Source organism: Lates calcarifer, linkage group LG5 (assembly GCF_001640805.2).
Source record: "Lates calcarifer isolate ASB-BC8 linkage group LG5, TLL_Latcal_v3, whole genome shotgun sequence".
NCBI classification, from domain to species: domain Eukaryota; kingdom Metazoa; phylum Chordata; class Actinopteri; family Centropomidae; genus Lates; species Lates calcarifer.
In genome coordinates, this window is record NC_066837.1 from 6,743,542 (window position 1) to 6,760,417 (window position 16,876).

Consider the following 16,876-nt stretch of genomic DNA (forward strand, 5'->3'; position numbering starts at 1 on the left):
ATGTCACAATAATTCATAATAGTGGAACATTCAACTAATTAAAAATAGGACTACATATGAATATTATGCAACATTAGTTCTGGGACAATGGTACTGTAGATTTCCCTGCCAGTCTTTGCTAAAAATCATACACAAAACTTTACTTATCATACTTTGTAAATGAAATTCACAATTTATCTATTTAAATAAACTTACTGAATTAAGTGTTTTAAAGACTTATGACTTTGACTCAGGTAGAGGAACCAGCCTGTGGTTTCAGATGGGATGTAAAAATGAACCTCTGCTGCTGTCTGCTGGTTAAACGTGTCCACTGTATCCTTAGATTTTCATTTGACGATTTACTGAGTACTTTTCATAAATAATTCTTACTGTTTTACTTTTACTTGTCTTACACTAGCTCATTTATTTTACGTGTATTTTTACATGGACAGTCATTTATTTTCATAAATGAGACGACGGAACTATTTGTCGGGGGCGTTGCCGTACGTCACCGGAAACGGAAGAAAATGAATGAAACAACCGTTGATATGTAACCTGTAACAGCCGAGCAACTCCTCCATGCACCTGGTACGAGGTCAGCGTCAATTCACATAACTTCATGAACGTTTTGTGTAAATTGTTTGCCAATTATATCTTTGACAACTGAATGTACAGTTACACCATTGGCCTACGTTGCGCTGACATAGCGTTAGCCCAGCGGTCAGTGGAAGATAACGGTATATGCTCGTGTTGAAACCGTCAACGACAAGTTTCGTTTGCTGTTCAGCCATGTCACAGCTAACAATACTTGAATTTTCGATTAGTAAATGCTTAATTATTCGTGTAAAAGAGCGGTGAACAGGCTGTCTAACATTTTCTTTGTTATTATGAGCATAAAAACTGGAGCTGTCATATATGAATAAAATATAATCTCCACTGTTTCCTCCTCCTAGATGCCCAACATTTGCCATAAAATGGGACGGTCTGGCCTCTCCCTCCTCCGCTACATCTCCTCCTTTTGCGCCACCAGGACATGCTGCCTCCACCAAGGGATCTTCACAGGTTCCCACCCCTGCTACCAGAGCATCATTCCTGGACACAGCTGCCAGCACAGTAGGGGTATTAGCACAGCCCTCAGCCAGCACATACGGGACCTGAGTGGCCCTGAGCAGAGACTGTTGACAAAACTGTACGAAGGGCTGATCGGGGGACAGCGTGCGTCTCTGGCTGAATCCATCACCCTGGTGGAGACACAGCATCCCAGGAAGAAAGAGCTGGCCCAGGTACTGCTGCAGAAGGTGCTGGCCTACAGGATGGAGCAGGAGAGTTGCAATGGAGGGAAGCCCGTGGCCTTCAGAGTAGGTGTGTGGGCTTAGTTTCTGTATTCATTTGGGGATGTAAGTGAAGACAAGATCCCATTTTGTAGCATGCATTAATCAGGAACACCTGTGCACCCACTTATTCATACAATTATCCGATAAACCAGTCATGAGGCAGCAGTGCAGTTCACAGGTCAGAATGGGGAAATATTGTGATCTCAGCTACCAGCATGATTGTGGGTTCCAGATGGGCTGCTTTGAGTATTTCTGAAATGGCTGATCTCCTGGGATTTTCACACACAACAGTCTCTAGAGTTTATTCAGAATGGTGCTTAAAACATAAACATCCAGTGAGTGGCAGTTCTGCAGACAGAAGCGTCTTGTTGATAAGAGAGGTCAGACAGAAATGGCCAGACTGGTTGGAGCTGACAGAAAGGATATGGTAACTCTCCACCACCTCTTTACAACTGTGGTGAGCAGAAAAGAACAATCAATCTCAGAACGCACATCAAATTGAACCTCGGGGTTCCACTCCTTCTGTTCCTCATGTCAGCTAAGAACATAAATCTTAGGCTGCAATGGGCACAGGCTCACCAAAACTGGCAGGAATTTACTAATCTTCCAATGGATCTATAACCTTTGACAGTCTCTCTAAAGTAAATCTTCAAGGTAGGTTATCAAATGCTTAAGACAAGGCGAGTTTTAGAGACTGATATCCACTCAGCACACCTTATAGAGTGCTCTCAGTATGATCCTATCGAAGAGTTGTAATCAGTTCAAAACAAAATAATATTCTGTCACTGAGAGCCCTGTAACAGAGATTAATTAGCAGACACGCAGGCTGTTTTCCCTTTGTCAAGCTGTTTTTGGGTAACAGGGAATTTGATGAAATTCAGAGCTCTTCCATCAGTGGTTACTGTGTTTAGTTACAGACATGTAGAGGTGAGAATGAGACTGCTTATCTTGAATTAAAGAAATAGCTATCACTGTATTAAACAGGGTAAGCAGACAACAGAAACAGGTCTTGGTGACTTTTGTTGCTGATTTGATCTCTGTTGGTTTCTCAGGTCTGTCTGGTCCTCCTGGAGCAGGGAAGTCGTCTTTCATCGAGGTGGTGGGGAAGATGTTGACAGGACGTGGACATAAAGTGTCAGTGCTGGCTGTCGACCCATCCTCCTGCACTACAGGAGGTAGCATCTGAGTTACTATTATAACTGACAGTTATTGTGATAATGGCACTTTACAACACATATCAGATCTCTAGTATGTGGGGAATTGTAATGTGATGTGTGACGATATTTTGAAAATTTATTTTACAGTTTACCATGTTGTTTATATTCTGATGAATTTATTAGGATGCCACTTGTTTGTGCTACAAACAAACAATCTCTCTTGTTGCAGGGTCTCTGATGGGTGATAAGACTCGTATGACTGAACTCTCCCGGGACATGAACGCTTTCATCAGACCATCACCGACCTCTGGAACACTTGGTGGAGTCACCAGAACAACCAATGAGGCCATTGTTCTCTGTGAGGGGGCGGGATACGACATCGTCCTTGTAGAGACCGTAGGTAAGACACTGGGATTTCCATGTGTATCTCAAAACATCTATTTTTTAAAGATAGATATATATTTACATTTCATCTATGTAATACAGATTTCTTTTGCAAACTTGGTTTCAAACTTCATAAACCCATCAGTGTTCAGAGTTGTCTCCATGACCCTCAATAAACAATAAACTTCAATAGTATATTAAAATCAGGAAGTACTGAATATGATCAAAGCCAAGTATTAAATGTAATATGAGATATTTGTTGCAGCTCAGTTCTTAGTTTTCAGTCTTGGTGCCACAGACAGAGTGTTTACAGTTTGACACTGGCTCCTATTCATCAGACACCTTGGCTGTATCACAGAGGCTAGAATGTATTCACTGTGAAGACTGTGAAAGCTCATGTTTATTTATAAGCATTTTTGAACTTCTGAACAAGTCCTGACCAAGAATCTTATTTTACACTGAAATACTTTAATTGTTCTCTTGTTCAAACATGGAACTGTGAAAAGAAAAAACTTAATGATACAACATTCAAGCCTGTGGCTCTTTATTGTAGATTTAGTTTTAGGGTTTTTGTGTGGTCATTGATCTACTGTGTCTGTTTTTCTGTAAGAGTCAGTATTACATTTTGTTGTATTATTACTAGTTAGCGGTGACTGTTAAAATATTCTGTTTCCAGGTGTGGGCCAGTCAGAATTTGCAGTGGCTGACATGGTTGACATGTTTGTGCTGCTGATTCCACCAGCAGGTGGCGATGAACTCCAGGTCAGTAAACAACACCAGCAGCAACAAGCTCATCATCTGTGTCAGATCTTGTTTCATCTGTTAGGAACTGGAACAAAGAACAAAGTTTTTCTGTGTTTTTGGTTGAATGCTCAACCAATGTTAACCTGTCAGGATAGGAAATTGGTTTTAGCAGCTGGAATACATCATTCTTGCAGTTTACTAAAGGTTATTCCATGCTACTTGGCTGTTGAGTGTTCGGTAACTGCACAGATCTTTTTCTACAGATTCATTGAAATAAATAATCTAATAGTAATCTGTTATAAATTATGAATAAACCAATATTTTTGTATATAGTAATGTATATACATGATCTAATCTACATTTTCCATTTACCTTGCTGCATAAGTTAATAAGGAGAAACTGATCTTTGTTTCCATGTTTTATGTAAAGATAAGCATGTTGGCAAAAACTATATGCTAATCCATTTATTAATTAGCTAAATTGATTACTCAATTAGCCCAACTCTATCTATCACAGTCAGTATTAATACATTCAGACATTCAGTTTCACTGAGATACAGTATGACATATTACACGACTCAAGCACAGTGAAATAACAAGCACAAACAATATTGACAGCTGCGGTTGTTCTGTACATCTACTCCAGCCTCTGTTCACCAACTGGATACAAAAATCTGAGCTGCAACTATGTTTGAACAGATGAAAAGCACTTTTTGGAGCAACTGTCACAAATATGCTCAACTGCTTTTTTTTTTTTTTTGGATTAGTCAGAAGCTGACATTAGTGAGGGATGGATAGAAGGGAACACTATCAGATTGTATTGGTTTATTGTAGCCAAAAAAAACAGGCAACCACGGCTCCATTCATCCATCATTCTGTACAGAGATCCATGGGCAGATTAGACGTCTAGACATCAGATTTATTTACAGTGTTTTGGGAAGTTAATTACCCAAATGCCAAAATCTCTGTCCAGGGTATCAAGAGGGGCATCATCGAGAGGGCCGACTTGGTGGTGGTGACAAAGTCTGATGGAGACCTGGTGGTGCCGGCTAGGAGAATCCAGACTGAATACACCAGCGCACTCAAGCTGCTCAGGAGACAGTCTAAGACCTGGAACCCCAAGGTGTGTGTGTATGTGTGGAAGAGAATGAGTGTGTGTTTGCCTGTTTGTATCTTAACTGACAGTGTAGTGAGGGAGGGAGCCAACAACAGAATGATTAGGCTTAAAAAAAAAAAAAAGATAACTGACAAGTGTTCAACATTTGACCCACTGAGCAGCCACAGCTGCCATGTGAACCCAACAAGCCATCCCACTGAGAGGTCAGCTGACTCGGGGAGAAGGAGGGAGGGGGCTGAGGATGATGATGATGATTATGATGATGATGATGGTGATGTCATAGCATCATGGTTGTAGTGCTGCAGTGTCTCACTCCTCCCTGCATGTCCCAGCTCACCCGCCTGCTTGCCTGGCCTTGTCCCTTTGTTTTCCCAGCCCAATGCAGCATCTGCCCACTGGGCAAGCTGCCAGGCTACACCCCCTCCTCACATCCACCCCCACCCCAGACTCTTGCCGCTCTGAATACTCTGCTGCTGTGTCATGCATTTTGCTCATTATAAGCCTGCACCCTTGTATAAAAGCTGATGGGCTGCTCTCATAGTCGCTTTCTCCATTTATTCTTACGTTTGCTTTGCTGCCCTCTTTTGTTTCGGTCTGCTTTGCCCATAGAAACATAAAATGGTTTAGTCTCTCTCTCTCTGTCTTTTCATCTTCATCATTCTGCCTTTTGTTGCTACCTCGCTCTACATGAAAACATTAACGTGATAAATGCTACTTTGATTTATGTTTTCTTGGTAAAAGGAAAAAAAACTACTAACAATTAAGGCTGCAAAAATCAATTAAAGTGGAAGCAGAGATCTCATGGCAAGTATCTCAAAGCTTGACAAATAAAGCTGAAACTATGTGCAGTAGGAGTAGTAAGTCAGTATGTTGGGGTTTTGTTGTTGTTGTTGTTTATTGTTTTTTTAATTAGCCCTTTATAAAGATAATTAGTGAACATACAGTATGGTTAGGCTCAAGTTTGATTTCCTGTTTTTGCATCAGACTCAAATCCAGTCCTTGTAAAATGATTAACTTAATGATGTAATTAGAGGATTCATAATTGGCTGTTGATCACAGGCCTCCAATATTTACCAGCCTGTCACATTCAACTTTTCCAATTGCCAGTTGATGTCAAATTATCTCCCAATGATACATGTAATTTCATTACACTTTAGCAGTCTGGAGAGTGTAGAGAATCTGTGAGGTTTATTTTACATCAACACTGTGGTCTTGTCTCATCTAACCTCCTCCGAACTCTCCTTTCTCCTTTTTATTCACTAGTGTGTAGTGAGGTGATTAAAAACAGAAGGTTAACTTTTATATAAGCAGTTGATTGGGTCCTAAATTCCGGTGTGATTGCCCTGACTTTTTTCTGTTCCTGTAAATCTGAAGCACTTTAACTTCTGCGTCTGCTTTGAATTTGAACGTTTCCCTGTATTTCATCATGTGCTCTTGAATCTGTAGCAAGCTCTGAAAAGAGACAAAAAAATAACTTGTTGAAGAACTAAACAGCAAAGTGACATTTATCCCCAGATTGCTTGTGAGAACAAGGTGTCAAAGGGAGATGAAAACACAGTTTGAAAAGTGACATGACAGCTTCTCCAGGGTGGAGGTGCATTGCAAACAAATCTCAAACATAGAAAAAAACGCAGAGTGGTAAAAGCAGCAACTACGCCAACTCAACTAAAATTAAATTTCTGTAAAACGCTCTTTTATTATTAAACCTCCAACAGTGCCTCTGTCAGAAGCTTTAAGATTTTTGACAAAAACCCACAGTTTGTTTTGCAATGTGGAAAGAACAGTATTTCTTTTATTAGTTTTTGGTGTTTCTGTTTTACATAAGGCATATTGCTGAAACTAAGAAGTATCCAAGACTTTTTAATGGTGTATTTGTTTAAACACAGTGTTTATTTATGAGCACTGACATTTAAAAAATCTATGTAAATAAGCTGGGGATAGCTTTACAACTTATTTTTACACCCAGCCCTAAAAACTAACAAAACCGAACTACACCATTAAAAAGGAATAAAGTCATTTATTGACAATTTGGAGTTAATCTCCAGACTCAGAGGATCATTTATAAGTACATATTTTTATTACTGCCTATATTGGACAGTACACAGTACAGACACAGACAGGAAACAGGGTATGGCATGGAACAAGGGTCCTCAGCTGTAATCTGGCTGGGGTTGTTGTAGTCATGTGTTAAGTTTCTCAACCATTTGGCTACCAGGACAGTTTTTTTTATTTGCTTTGATCCTCAAAAATGCCTCACAGTTTATAGGTAGAGTTTCCAGAAGTTTGCTGCTCCCACAGAAAAGGATCAGTGTTAAATTTTGCTGCATATGAGTGGGACCATACAGTCACCTCTGACTAATGCCTCGTCAGTGCTTTTCATGAGTTTGACAAAGTGGCTCAGAGGAGGATGTGCAGAATCCTAAATATGAGACACGAGTCCATATAACATTTAAAACTTTGCATACTGAAGAAAATGTGGAAGGCGGTTTGCTGTGCCTTTGGTGAAATCCTCGGGCTGAACAGTGGAATTGTTCAGACTACCACCTGGTTGTTGGAAAAAGAGAAGCTTTAAATTGACACATGCCTCCCGCACCCCTTCCCCCCCGACTCCCTCCTTCAGGTGGTGCGCGCCTCCTCTCACACCGGTGAGGGCATCCCAGAGGTCTGGGCAAAGATGGAGTCATACCGAGAGGCCATGTTAGCCAGCGGTGAACTTCAGGGCCGACGGAGGGCCCAGCAGAAGGTTTGGATGTGGAGTCTGATCCAGGAGAACGTCCTCTGCCATTTCCAAAATCACCCCAGTGTCAGAGAGGCTTTACCCCACCTTGAGGAAAGGGTCACCAGAGGGTCTATCTCTCCAGGCCTGGCTGCTGACCTGCTTCTGAAAGCCTTCTCGTCATCATCTTCGTAGTAAACAGTGGTGTTCATCAGGGCCACTCAGTGCCAATATGTGACCTTGACTCTGTGGTTTGCACAAAGAGAGGCAGCCTTTGACAGAAACTCACTTGCTTTAATCCATATCAGGAGAGGCCTGACTGAGCAGACAGTTGTCATAGCTCACCTTCGGCTTCACCACACACTCACGTGGAGGGAAACATTAAAAATTGCATGTGTGAGAGACAGTCTTGAAGAGTTCTGGCAACTATGAAATGTTTTGCTTCCACCATCAGTTTTTTTTTTCAGATGTAAAGGGGACACTGGGACTGTCCTCTTGGAAAGAGAACACTACAGCCTTCATGAATAGTTTTGATGAAATTAGTACAAAACATATGGAGGACATGTTGTTAGACTTGGTAAACACTTTACACTTTACACAATACTCATTTTTATGAGCTGTGTCTTCAGGAGGAGAAGCTATGACCTGTTCAGGCCATAAATACTGACATGACACATACTTTAATGAGTCTATGATCTGTGATTGTCACTCTTGCCCACAGATTGCTCATGGATACACACTTTTTATAGCCCAAGAAGAGAAGTGAGAGGATAAGGTTTAGAGCAGTGGGATTTATACACTCACTTGTTTCTCTTGTTGAACTACCGTGGACACTGCTGTAATAACAGACACAAATTCTCTTGGACAATTGCGCTTTCAAGATGTTTTTTATTCCCTATTATATTTTCTGAGTTGAATCATATTAAAAGACTGATGTGAATCTTAAAAGGATAAGTGAATAACATTAAATCTGTCAGTACAGTTGGCTGAACTATCTCCCTCCTTGTGTTTGCTCATGAAATGAAAAAAGGTGGACTGATGAATGTAACCTCTAAGAATATTAGTCCTGAGATTTGTCAAAGATGTAATGAAATGTTATCTGTGCTCTGGAGCCAGAAATGTCAGTGCTAGGTATCCACTGAATGAGTCAGCTGTTCAGATACTTCTAATTCAGGCAAAACACACTTTAATATTTTTAGAATTACCTTCATAATGCACTACACTCCTGGACACCACCAGAGATCAAAAGACAAAGAGAAGTCACATACTCATAACCTCTCTGCAGCTACTTTATTAATTCTAAACAGACATGCTGCTTTATTCAGGGTAAAGGGGTAGACTCTGGTGTCTGGAGCCAACGCTTATATAATCTACTCTACACAACATCACAGTCATTGCAGCAGTATCCTGCATAAAATTCCTGTACCAGCTGCAACAAGTGACTACTTTTTAAATCTGTAAATTATTTTTTCAAATAATCAGTCTTTTAAAAGTCAGAAAATCTTTTTTAAAAATGCTCTTCAAGATTCCCAGAGTCTAAGTTTTCATCTGAAATAAAACCTTTGTGAAGCACATAATCTGTTTTCAAGGAACCTGTCAAAAATGTTGATTTAACTCTTAACACTTAGACTAATATTATCATTATTACTATTATCTGTATAGCATTTAATCAGCACTTAGTCCACTTAAAAAGTGCTTAGACAAAGAGCAAAGAAGACAGTAATATAAAAATACAATAAACCATAACATAGATTAAATAACTTAAATAACTAAAAACAACCAGTCCAGGATACATAAAATAATTCAAGTTGGTCAAAAGCCAGTTAAAAAACTTTTTAGCCAACATTTATGATGTGCAGATCATGAGTGATGCTTTACATCAAGATGAAGAACTGTGGACAGAGCTTTTTCTGTGAAACTTGCTGGGGCTTCAGTCATACAGCATGTATTTTGAGGCTGAGGAAGAAGGTATTTCTCTGAAAAGTGCCAACCCAATTAAAATTCAGTGAAGCAATCAAGTTGCCATCCTGAACTTTTTGTTCTTTCGGAACAATTTCAGAAATATAACTTGGAGCCAATCCATTTAATGTGTCATAAGATATTAAAAGCATTTCCAGGCAATTTGGTGCCGTTTTATTAAATGCAGATTATAGAGAGTTACAAGAATTAAGATGGGATGATATAAATGTGTGAATAACTCTGTCAAGGTCACTAGTCGACAGTAATGATTGGATTTATTATGAGGTATGTATAGTGTTTATGATTCTCCCCCTTGTAGATGTGCATTCTTACTTTCCTCAGCCACTAGAGGTCTCCCTAATTCCACCCAGCTCTGGATTCATTATCCTAATGACTGGCCCTCAGTGCCAACCACCCTCCCCTTCATAACGCCCCCGCCTCCTGCCCTCCATCCATTCTTCATTGAGGTTGCCTAGGGTGCCAGGTCACTCGGAGGTGAGGACATCAGCAGCTGCCACTCTCCTGGAGCACAGGCTGTACTGTAGTCCTCGCCCTCAGTGCCAAAGCCTCCTCGGCTATTCTCAACCCTCGCTGAAAAGCAGAGAGAAGGGAAGCTTAGTACAGTACAGGACAGGAGGGTTGAGTGTGTGACTGTACAGCTTTCAACCTCAACCCTCTCTTTGAAAAAAAATCCAGTGAATTCAATACTAATCCACGCTTGTCCTTGCTCTGTCTGCTTTGGAAATAGTGAGCCTGAGCCCCCCAACCGCTGGACGGGCTCCCAGGTCGCTGCTCGTTTGCTCCCGCCTGCGTACGAGAGGAAGAATGCCCCTTGAATGCAGATGGATTCATTAGGTCTGAGTAACACCCTTCTCCTCCATCATGCTGACACAAACACATACACACTGTAACTGCTCTGGCTTCGCAAAAGGGAACAGTGAGTTCTGCAGCTCTGGACGCTCTCCACACACACACAGACATGCATATACGTACACACACACAGTCGTCTCCAGTGTAAACAACACCATGCGGTTTCACTAAGGAAGATTAACTCAAATGCTGCTGGATCGTGTTCGGCCATTTTAGCCCAAACACAGGGCCCATCCACATGTGTTTAGCATTTTGCTGGATCTCTTGAATGTAAGCAGAGGACAGAGACTGGCTCTTTGATGAGGTTTTTTCATGTTTAATGGAGGGGCTTACATTGACAGTCTTTCTTTGTGTCAGCAGTCTCAAGTCAGAATGCTTTCCTGGCTGAGGATAAAGCAAAACGGTGCCCTCATACTGATGTAATTGTGGTCCAAAAACTCAGCTTTTCCCCCTTTCAAAACCTCAGTCTGGATTGAGCACTGAACAATGGCTCTGGTACTATGTCAGTAAACAGCACAGACATATTGTAGCACAGACAGACATCTATGTTTCTCCTCTCGTTGGTTGTGTCAGCGTTGTAGTTTGGTTGTTTTCTGGTCAGATCAGACTGTGAGGGAAGCCTGACACTGAGGGAAATGTCAGACTGGCCCTCCTACCAGGCTGATTTGGGAGCTGTGTGTATGTATGTGTGTAGTGTGACAACTGGTCATGGGCTGCTGATCCACAAAGCCTCACCCCTCCTCCCCCCTTCGTCCCTGCTATGTTTGCTCCGCTCCTCACATACAAGCACATACCAGCCACACACACATCAACGCCCATGCTGCTCACCTCCTACACATCTAGTACATGCATACAAGCCATCCATCCCCTGTCACACACGCTGCCTGCCTTGTTGCCCACCCAGCCGCTCCGACTCGGCTGGCTGCGCCGCTGTCTCTCTGTAGTGACAGATGAGTGTGTGAGAAGCATTTCCTCTAGGCTCGCGGCTCACTTTCAAGACGGCTGCAAAACGATACAAGGAGCCACACGCTAATGGGGTTGGAGAGCGGCAGCAAACCCCTGAGTGTGTGTGTGTGTGTGTGTGTGTACGCTAGATGTAACACCCCACTCATTATGCTGCTCTGATAGGTCACTGTGCAGCCTCTTTATAAGAAGACCCTTATGGCGACATGTCTTATTATATCAACTGCTGAGATGGATGTTAATACCAGGCTGCGCTGTGCATGCTGCACGCTCTCTAGCCTGTAGAGTGATGAGACGTGGTTGGTATTCGAAGTGTGTCTCATTGCATGGGCTAATTCTATTTAACCTGGTGAAGTCTGCTGGATGGTACGGTCAGAATGCCCCTGGGAGACCAGTATGTACCTCTGCTTTATTACCCACCTGAGGAGGCTTGCTCTCCCACACATGCTCGCTCCACTGTTTGCTATGTGTAATTTACTGGGCAGCCTGTGGGCCAGGCCTTCATCTGCAGGAAAGCGCGAATAGAGCCTTGGCGCCAGTAATTGGACTTTAGAACTGATTGGGGAACTTGATTGACCCCCGGTAATGGATTTGAGTGAATAATTATTTGTAGTTATGGTTGGAAGATGATATCAGGGAGAGAGAGACCAATCCCACCAGTGTGACTCACCCCTGCCGCCAGAGCAGAACGCTGCCAGCACTCAATTAATGAAATCCAGCTGCTCAGACTCCCCACGTGTAGTGGCTGATCAAAAAAACACACAGGGGTCTGGTCAGAAAAAGGGTTATCTTCATCCAACCTTTCCCTTTCGCACAACTGGCAGCCTGTGGCCCATCACAATAGTGATTATAAAATCTTCTCCACTCCAGGTACAAGACATTAAGGTTGATAATGTCTCCATTATTTTTTAACTGCCTGTGGCAGTGCTCAGCACAGCCCACGGCAGCCATGTTAATGAGACCTCTCAAGATGGCAGGCAGCGCCTCCTCAGGACACAAAATGCAATCACTCTTAATCCAGCTCTTTAATTGCTGGCCAAGCCTGCCTAAGTGAATTCAGCTGTTCCATCTCTGCAGGCGAGTGGCTGCACCTTGAGAACGCTCCAACGTCATACTCACAAAGATAAACTGGGATTCAAAACAAATGGGAAGTGATGCGAGGTGGTCTGTCTTGTTAAAACTGAGTCTTATTTTTCTGCTTTGAGAGTGTCGGACAGATGCTGAGAACTCAGGAAGCACAAGTCAGATTTCCGATTCTCCTCCCTCAATTCCTTTGCGCATAATTTTTAGCTCTCTTCAGAGGCTTGAGACAGTAATATGCAGGGGGAACAGGAGCCACCTTCCTTACTTTGCTCTCTTTTATCTTTCTCTCTTTGCTCCTTGATTGACCCACTTGCTCCCACATCATTATCCTCACCACTCTCCTCACTACAATACATTTATCTGTCCTCTCCTCTTCTCCCTCTCCTTCTCACTCTTCTACCAGTCCTCCTGTCATATGTCCCTTTCCCCCCTCCTCTTCTCTCCCTTCGTGTGACCCCTCATTGCCCTCTTGCCAGTCTCTATTATTTCTGCCTGCCCAGTGGCCTGGTCAGGCTGGTGCTCCGGGGCTCCAGGCAGCCCGTGTTATGACAGGTAACACTGGGCCACACACACTCTCTGGTAACATGTGGAGGTCAGCCTGTCATACCTGTCCACAGCTCCGACTGTGCACACACACGCACATGTGCACACACACAAATGCCATGATTCGCTGTGTATGGATAACTGCCAGACAGCCCTGGCCATAACCTTAGATTCAGCAAAAGTGAGCGATGAGGCGCAGTGGAGTAGAAATACACCTTTCCCCATTCTGTTCCTTTGTGCTTGCTAAACAATGTCTTTTTTTTCTAAAGGTCTTACATGATGTGTTGCCTTTATAGCCTTGGCAACCAGTAGAAAGGCTGTAGCTGTTCCTGTTTAGCACAGAGGAGGAGGATTTAACTGGATAGTGGCTGTTAACTACCGCTAGACTCCTCTCTCCTGGCATGGCCTGCTCCCCGTGTTAATGACCACTCACAGTTGCTGCCCTGAGGGGACTGCAGGACAGAGTCAGCCAACATCAGACCCTCACAGCACCTCCAAGACCATCTGCTCAAACAAGAGAAAATATGTTCCGCGTGTTATTTGTCTTCTGCATCCATTGTTTTCAGCTTGTAAGAGGAGACGCCAAGTTACAATTTGTTTCATTCATAACAATTTTTAATGGGCTGGGATTGCTTCAGCAGAGGGGCCAAGCGTGTTTCCCACATGTGTTTCCTGCTCATGATGTCTCATTTCTATCCAGCTGCCCTCTATCAACTAGTGAATAGCCAAGTTTTGTAAGGTTCAGGGCCAGTAATGAGAACAGTCATCCTCTACCCGACCGAACAAGCTCTATCCACCCTGGACAAGATGGTAGCGCCCCGGTAGTCGATCAGCAGTTTTTGTTACCGTGGCATGTTCCTGGCTCCTCGTCTGATCCAGGGCAGTGCCCCACACTACCAGGCCTGTGAGGGCCAAGGGGCCGGCATGGGTTTGTCACGCCAGGTTGACATTTCGGGGAACTTTGCCAGGACACCACAGCACATTTCGTCCTCCTGGACAAGTGGTGTGGGAGCGAATGTGTCAACTTGGGCAGATGGGCAGGCGTCAGTGCCAACCGCACTGGACCGTACCAGACCGCTGGCCCGGCAACTGTCAGCCAGCCAGCCAGACGAAGCGCTTCCTGGCACATAGTGGAGGGGCAGGTGTCTCCCTCTAGCAGCGAGTTCTAGGAACATGTGTGTCTACATACAGTTTTTGTGCCTTGGTGTGTGAGACAGTAAATAAAGATTAAGCTGTTTAGGTTATTGCAACATAAGTATGTAGAAAAAGATTTGCCGATTTTGATAATGTAGAGATTCACTTAGAGATACACTTGAAATTAATTCATTTAAACAGACAAAATGACACTGCGGTATCTTTACTTCTAAGCAATTCTTTATGCTGAAAACTAGTGTGACGTGAGTCAGAAGGCAGCACAATGCTTATAACAATTTGATCCATACGGCTCTCATCAGCCATAAGGACAAGCAATAGTCGCTTATATATTCATAGATCCTGGGTAAATTATGCAGTCAGAGGACCACATAAATTAGTGTGTAGTATAGTGTGTATATCTATACAACACCACACTGTCAAGAGAAAGACAAAAAGAAAATGTCAAAATGCCAATGTTCATCATAAATCAAAATCCTGCAATTTGAAACAAACAGAAATAGAGCACTAGAATAACATCCATACAACCACTCCAGAGTAAATAAATATACCAGCAGTAAGTGAGTCAACATGCAGGAGTTTCTATTAAAGCAACTCATCAGAAAAACAACCTCAAATTTGCTAATATGATGCAGACTCTGCAACCCGGGCCAGGGACCAGCGCAGCATAATGAGGTCTTCTAATTGGAGCATTTTGGATGTTACAGAAATCCAACCCAGTGTTTTTGATGCTTGATTTTGACAGATGTTTACAAAATGGGTCTGTGAGAATCCTGACATTAATAACATGATGTGAAAAAAAGCATTTCCATTTAATTTATCATTAGAAACAAGAAAAAATCATGACAAGTTAAAATGCAATGTCAAGTTTATGATTTCATTTTCAAGTTTAGTCTGCAAATTTGAAAAGGAAAATTCCAATTCACCTTCAGTTTTCTTATAGTAGTGACAGTGTTATTTATTCATTAGTCAGTGAAATTTTAATTTTGGCAGCAACTATGCATTTTCAAACATTAAATAATAAAAAATAAGATTTATTACATGGAAAATGACACTTCAACTTGATTAGATTGTTACATTTTAATATTGATATCCCTGGACTTCCATAGTTTGTGTTCTCTTTTTTTAGTATATGTCTGCTGTAATCATCCATAAGGCTAATGTATGACTGGGAAGAATGAATCACAGTCACTTCAGGGGTAACTAGGAAAAAAACAAACAAACCCAGGCTTAAGCTTTTGTCAGATTAAGCACGCTCAAGGATGATTTGTGTGTTTATATATGGATGTGCGCATATATTTCATACAATTTCATTATCTGTGGTAGCATACACCTGTGCTTATGTGGGGGCAAGCCTGTATTTTGCTGCACATCTCAGCCAGGCCTGCTAGGAGGGAGGGCCATTAATCTTAGCTAAATCAAATAAATCAAGTGCACTTTAGAAAAGAGCTGTCAGTGTAATTGTTGTGATAGCCATTCCCCAGCTACTCCAGGGGGAGCTCTATTGAAAATTGTGCCAGGGAATGCACACTCACCGCCATCCAAAAAATGCAAGGGCTCTGAGAAAAGATACAGCGAGGCTGCCCTCTGAATGGAGACATCTGAAGCTTCCCAGTAACATTCCGAACACTGCTGAGAGTGATGAGATTGAAGTTTGCAGCCATGTTTTTTGCCACAGAGTCCATCATAGTGGGATGCTCGGACAAGGCCACTGCAGTCTAGTGGGCCTGTCTCTGTGTTTGATCTTACCCAATGTTAAACGTGACCAAAACACCCCTAATGCTCTGCTCTGCAGCTGGCAGTGCCGTTAAACGATTTTGCTGAGGAGAAAACCACTGCGGTGTTAAAACATCAAACCTAATCTTCAGCTCCATCCTGTACATCTTTGCAGAAAGAGCACAGTTTGGTATTTACATTTAAAAGAATGCTAAGCCCTTTCAAGGAAACCATATTGGTGGTTGCAGGGATGAGACGGAAGAGATAATGGGGATGGAAAGAGCAGCATGTGAAAAGGCTGCGCTGCCCTCGGCTTCCCTCTCAACCAATGAGGGTTAAATGACTATCTGGGCACCTTGGCAACCATTTCTGTGCTGCTTCTTCTTTCTCTAATTTGGCTGAGCAGGCTGCATTCAGCAGTCAAGCATGCCTTTGGTTTTCTGTCAGGAATAACCAATCTGCTATCAAGAAGCCTTGAAATATATTTGTGTGCGTTTTATCTTGCCGGGACAATTTGTGGTTTTTGTTTCAGGCCTTAGACCAGTCCTTGCTATGGTTTATTTTATTACAAATATCCTCTCCTACAACTTTATCACAAATACCCAAATATTTCTCCTACATATTTCTAAGGGTTCCAGCAGATGGTGCCAAACTGTGTGCGTTTGTGTACAAAAGTGGGTGTTTGTGCATGTGTGCGTATTGTCTTTAAGTGTGTATCTTGCGAGAGTGTTCCTTAGAAATGAAAAAAGCCCCCTGTCACTCATCTTAACATCCAGTATCACAATAACCAGTGGAGAAGAGCAGGACAAAAGGCTTTTAGATAAAAGACTATACTGCATTTATTCAAGGTCTCAGCAACATGCATTATGATCACAAGCAAGGCAGTTGTTTGTGCAGATGAAGGGTCAGGGTAGTGGGAGGCCTGTATTGTTCCTATTTATAATAAAGTTAAAAATATTTAACTGCAACCTATTTTGTTGAGGACACATGATACCAAGATAAACCTCCATCCCAAATAAACTCTCGCTATACCAAGAGTGAGAGTAACAAGGCTGAAAGTAACAGAAAATGTTAGAAAATGTGGAGAAAAAGGATGAAAAGACATGGATGGATGCAATCTCTGTTAATTTGTTTGACCCACTCTCTTCACAAATGAGAAT

At 42.4% G+C, this 16,876-nt stretch overlaps 1 protein-coding gene across 2 annotated transcripts; it reads left to right on the plus strand.

The window, feature by feature from the left end:
• The first annotated feature begins 481 nt into the window (after positions 1–481).
• mmaa (metabolism of cobalamin associated A) lies at positions 482–8,428 on the plus strand. 2 transcript variants are annotated; one of them, XM_018690954.2, is made up of 7 exons: positions 482–567; positions 933–1,341; positions 2,366–2,488; positions 2,700–2,870; positions 3,531–3,616; positions 4,571–4,720; positions 7,335–8,428. In XM_018690954.2, exons 1-7 carry the CDS (start codon positions 559–561, stop codon positions 7,623–7,625), a joined length of 1,239 nt encoding a protein of 412 aa, XP_018546470.1. In that variant the 5' UTR covers positions 482–558; the 3' UTR covers positions 7,626–8,428. The 2 variants fall into 2 exon arrangements, with proteins under 2 accessions (XP_018546470.1, XP_018546471.1); XM_018690955.2 differs by having other exon boundaries at positions 484–574.
• The last annotated feature ends 8,448 nt before the right edge of the window (positions 8,429–16,876 follow it).

Coding starts and splice junctions, on each gene's coding strand:
- mmaa (XM_018690954.2), top strand. Junction 2,489..2,699: donor ATCCTCCTGCACTACAGGAG/GTAGCATCTGAG, acceptor CTCTTGTTGCAG/GGTCTCTGATGGGTGATAAG. Junction 4,721..7,334: donor CTAAGACCTGGAACCCCAAG/GTGTGTGTGTAT, acceptor TCCCTCCTTCAG/GTGGTGCGCGCCTCCTCTCA.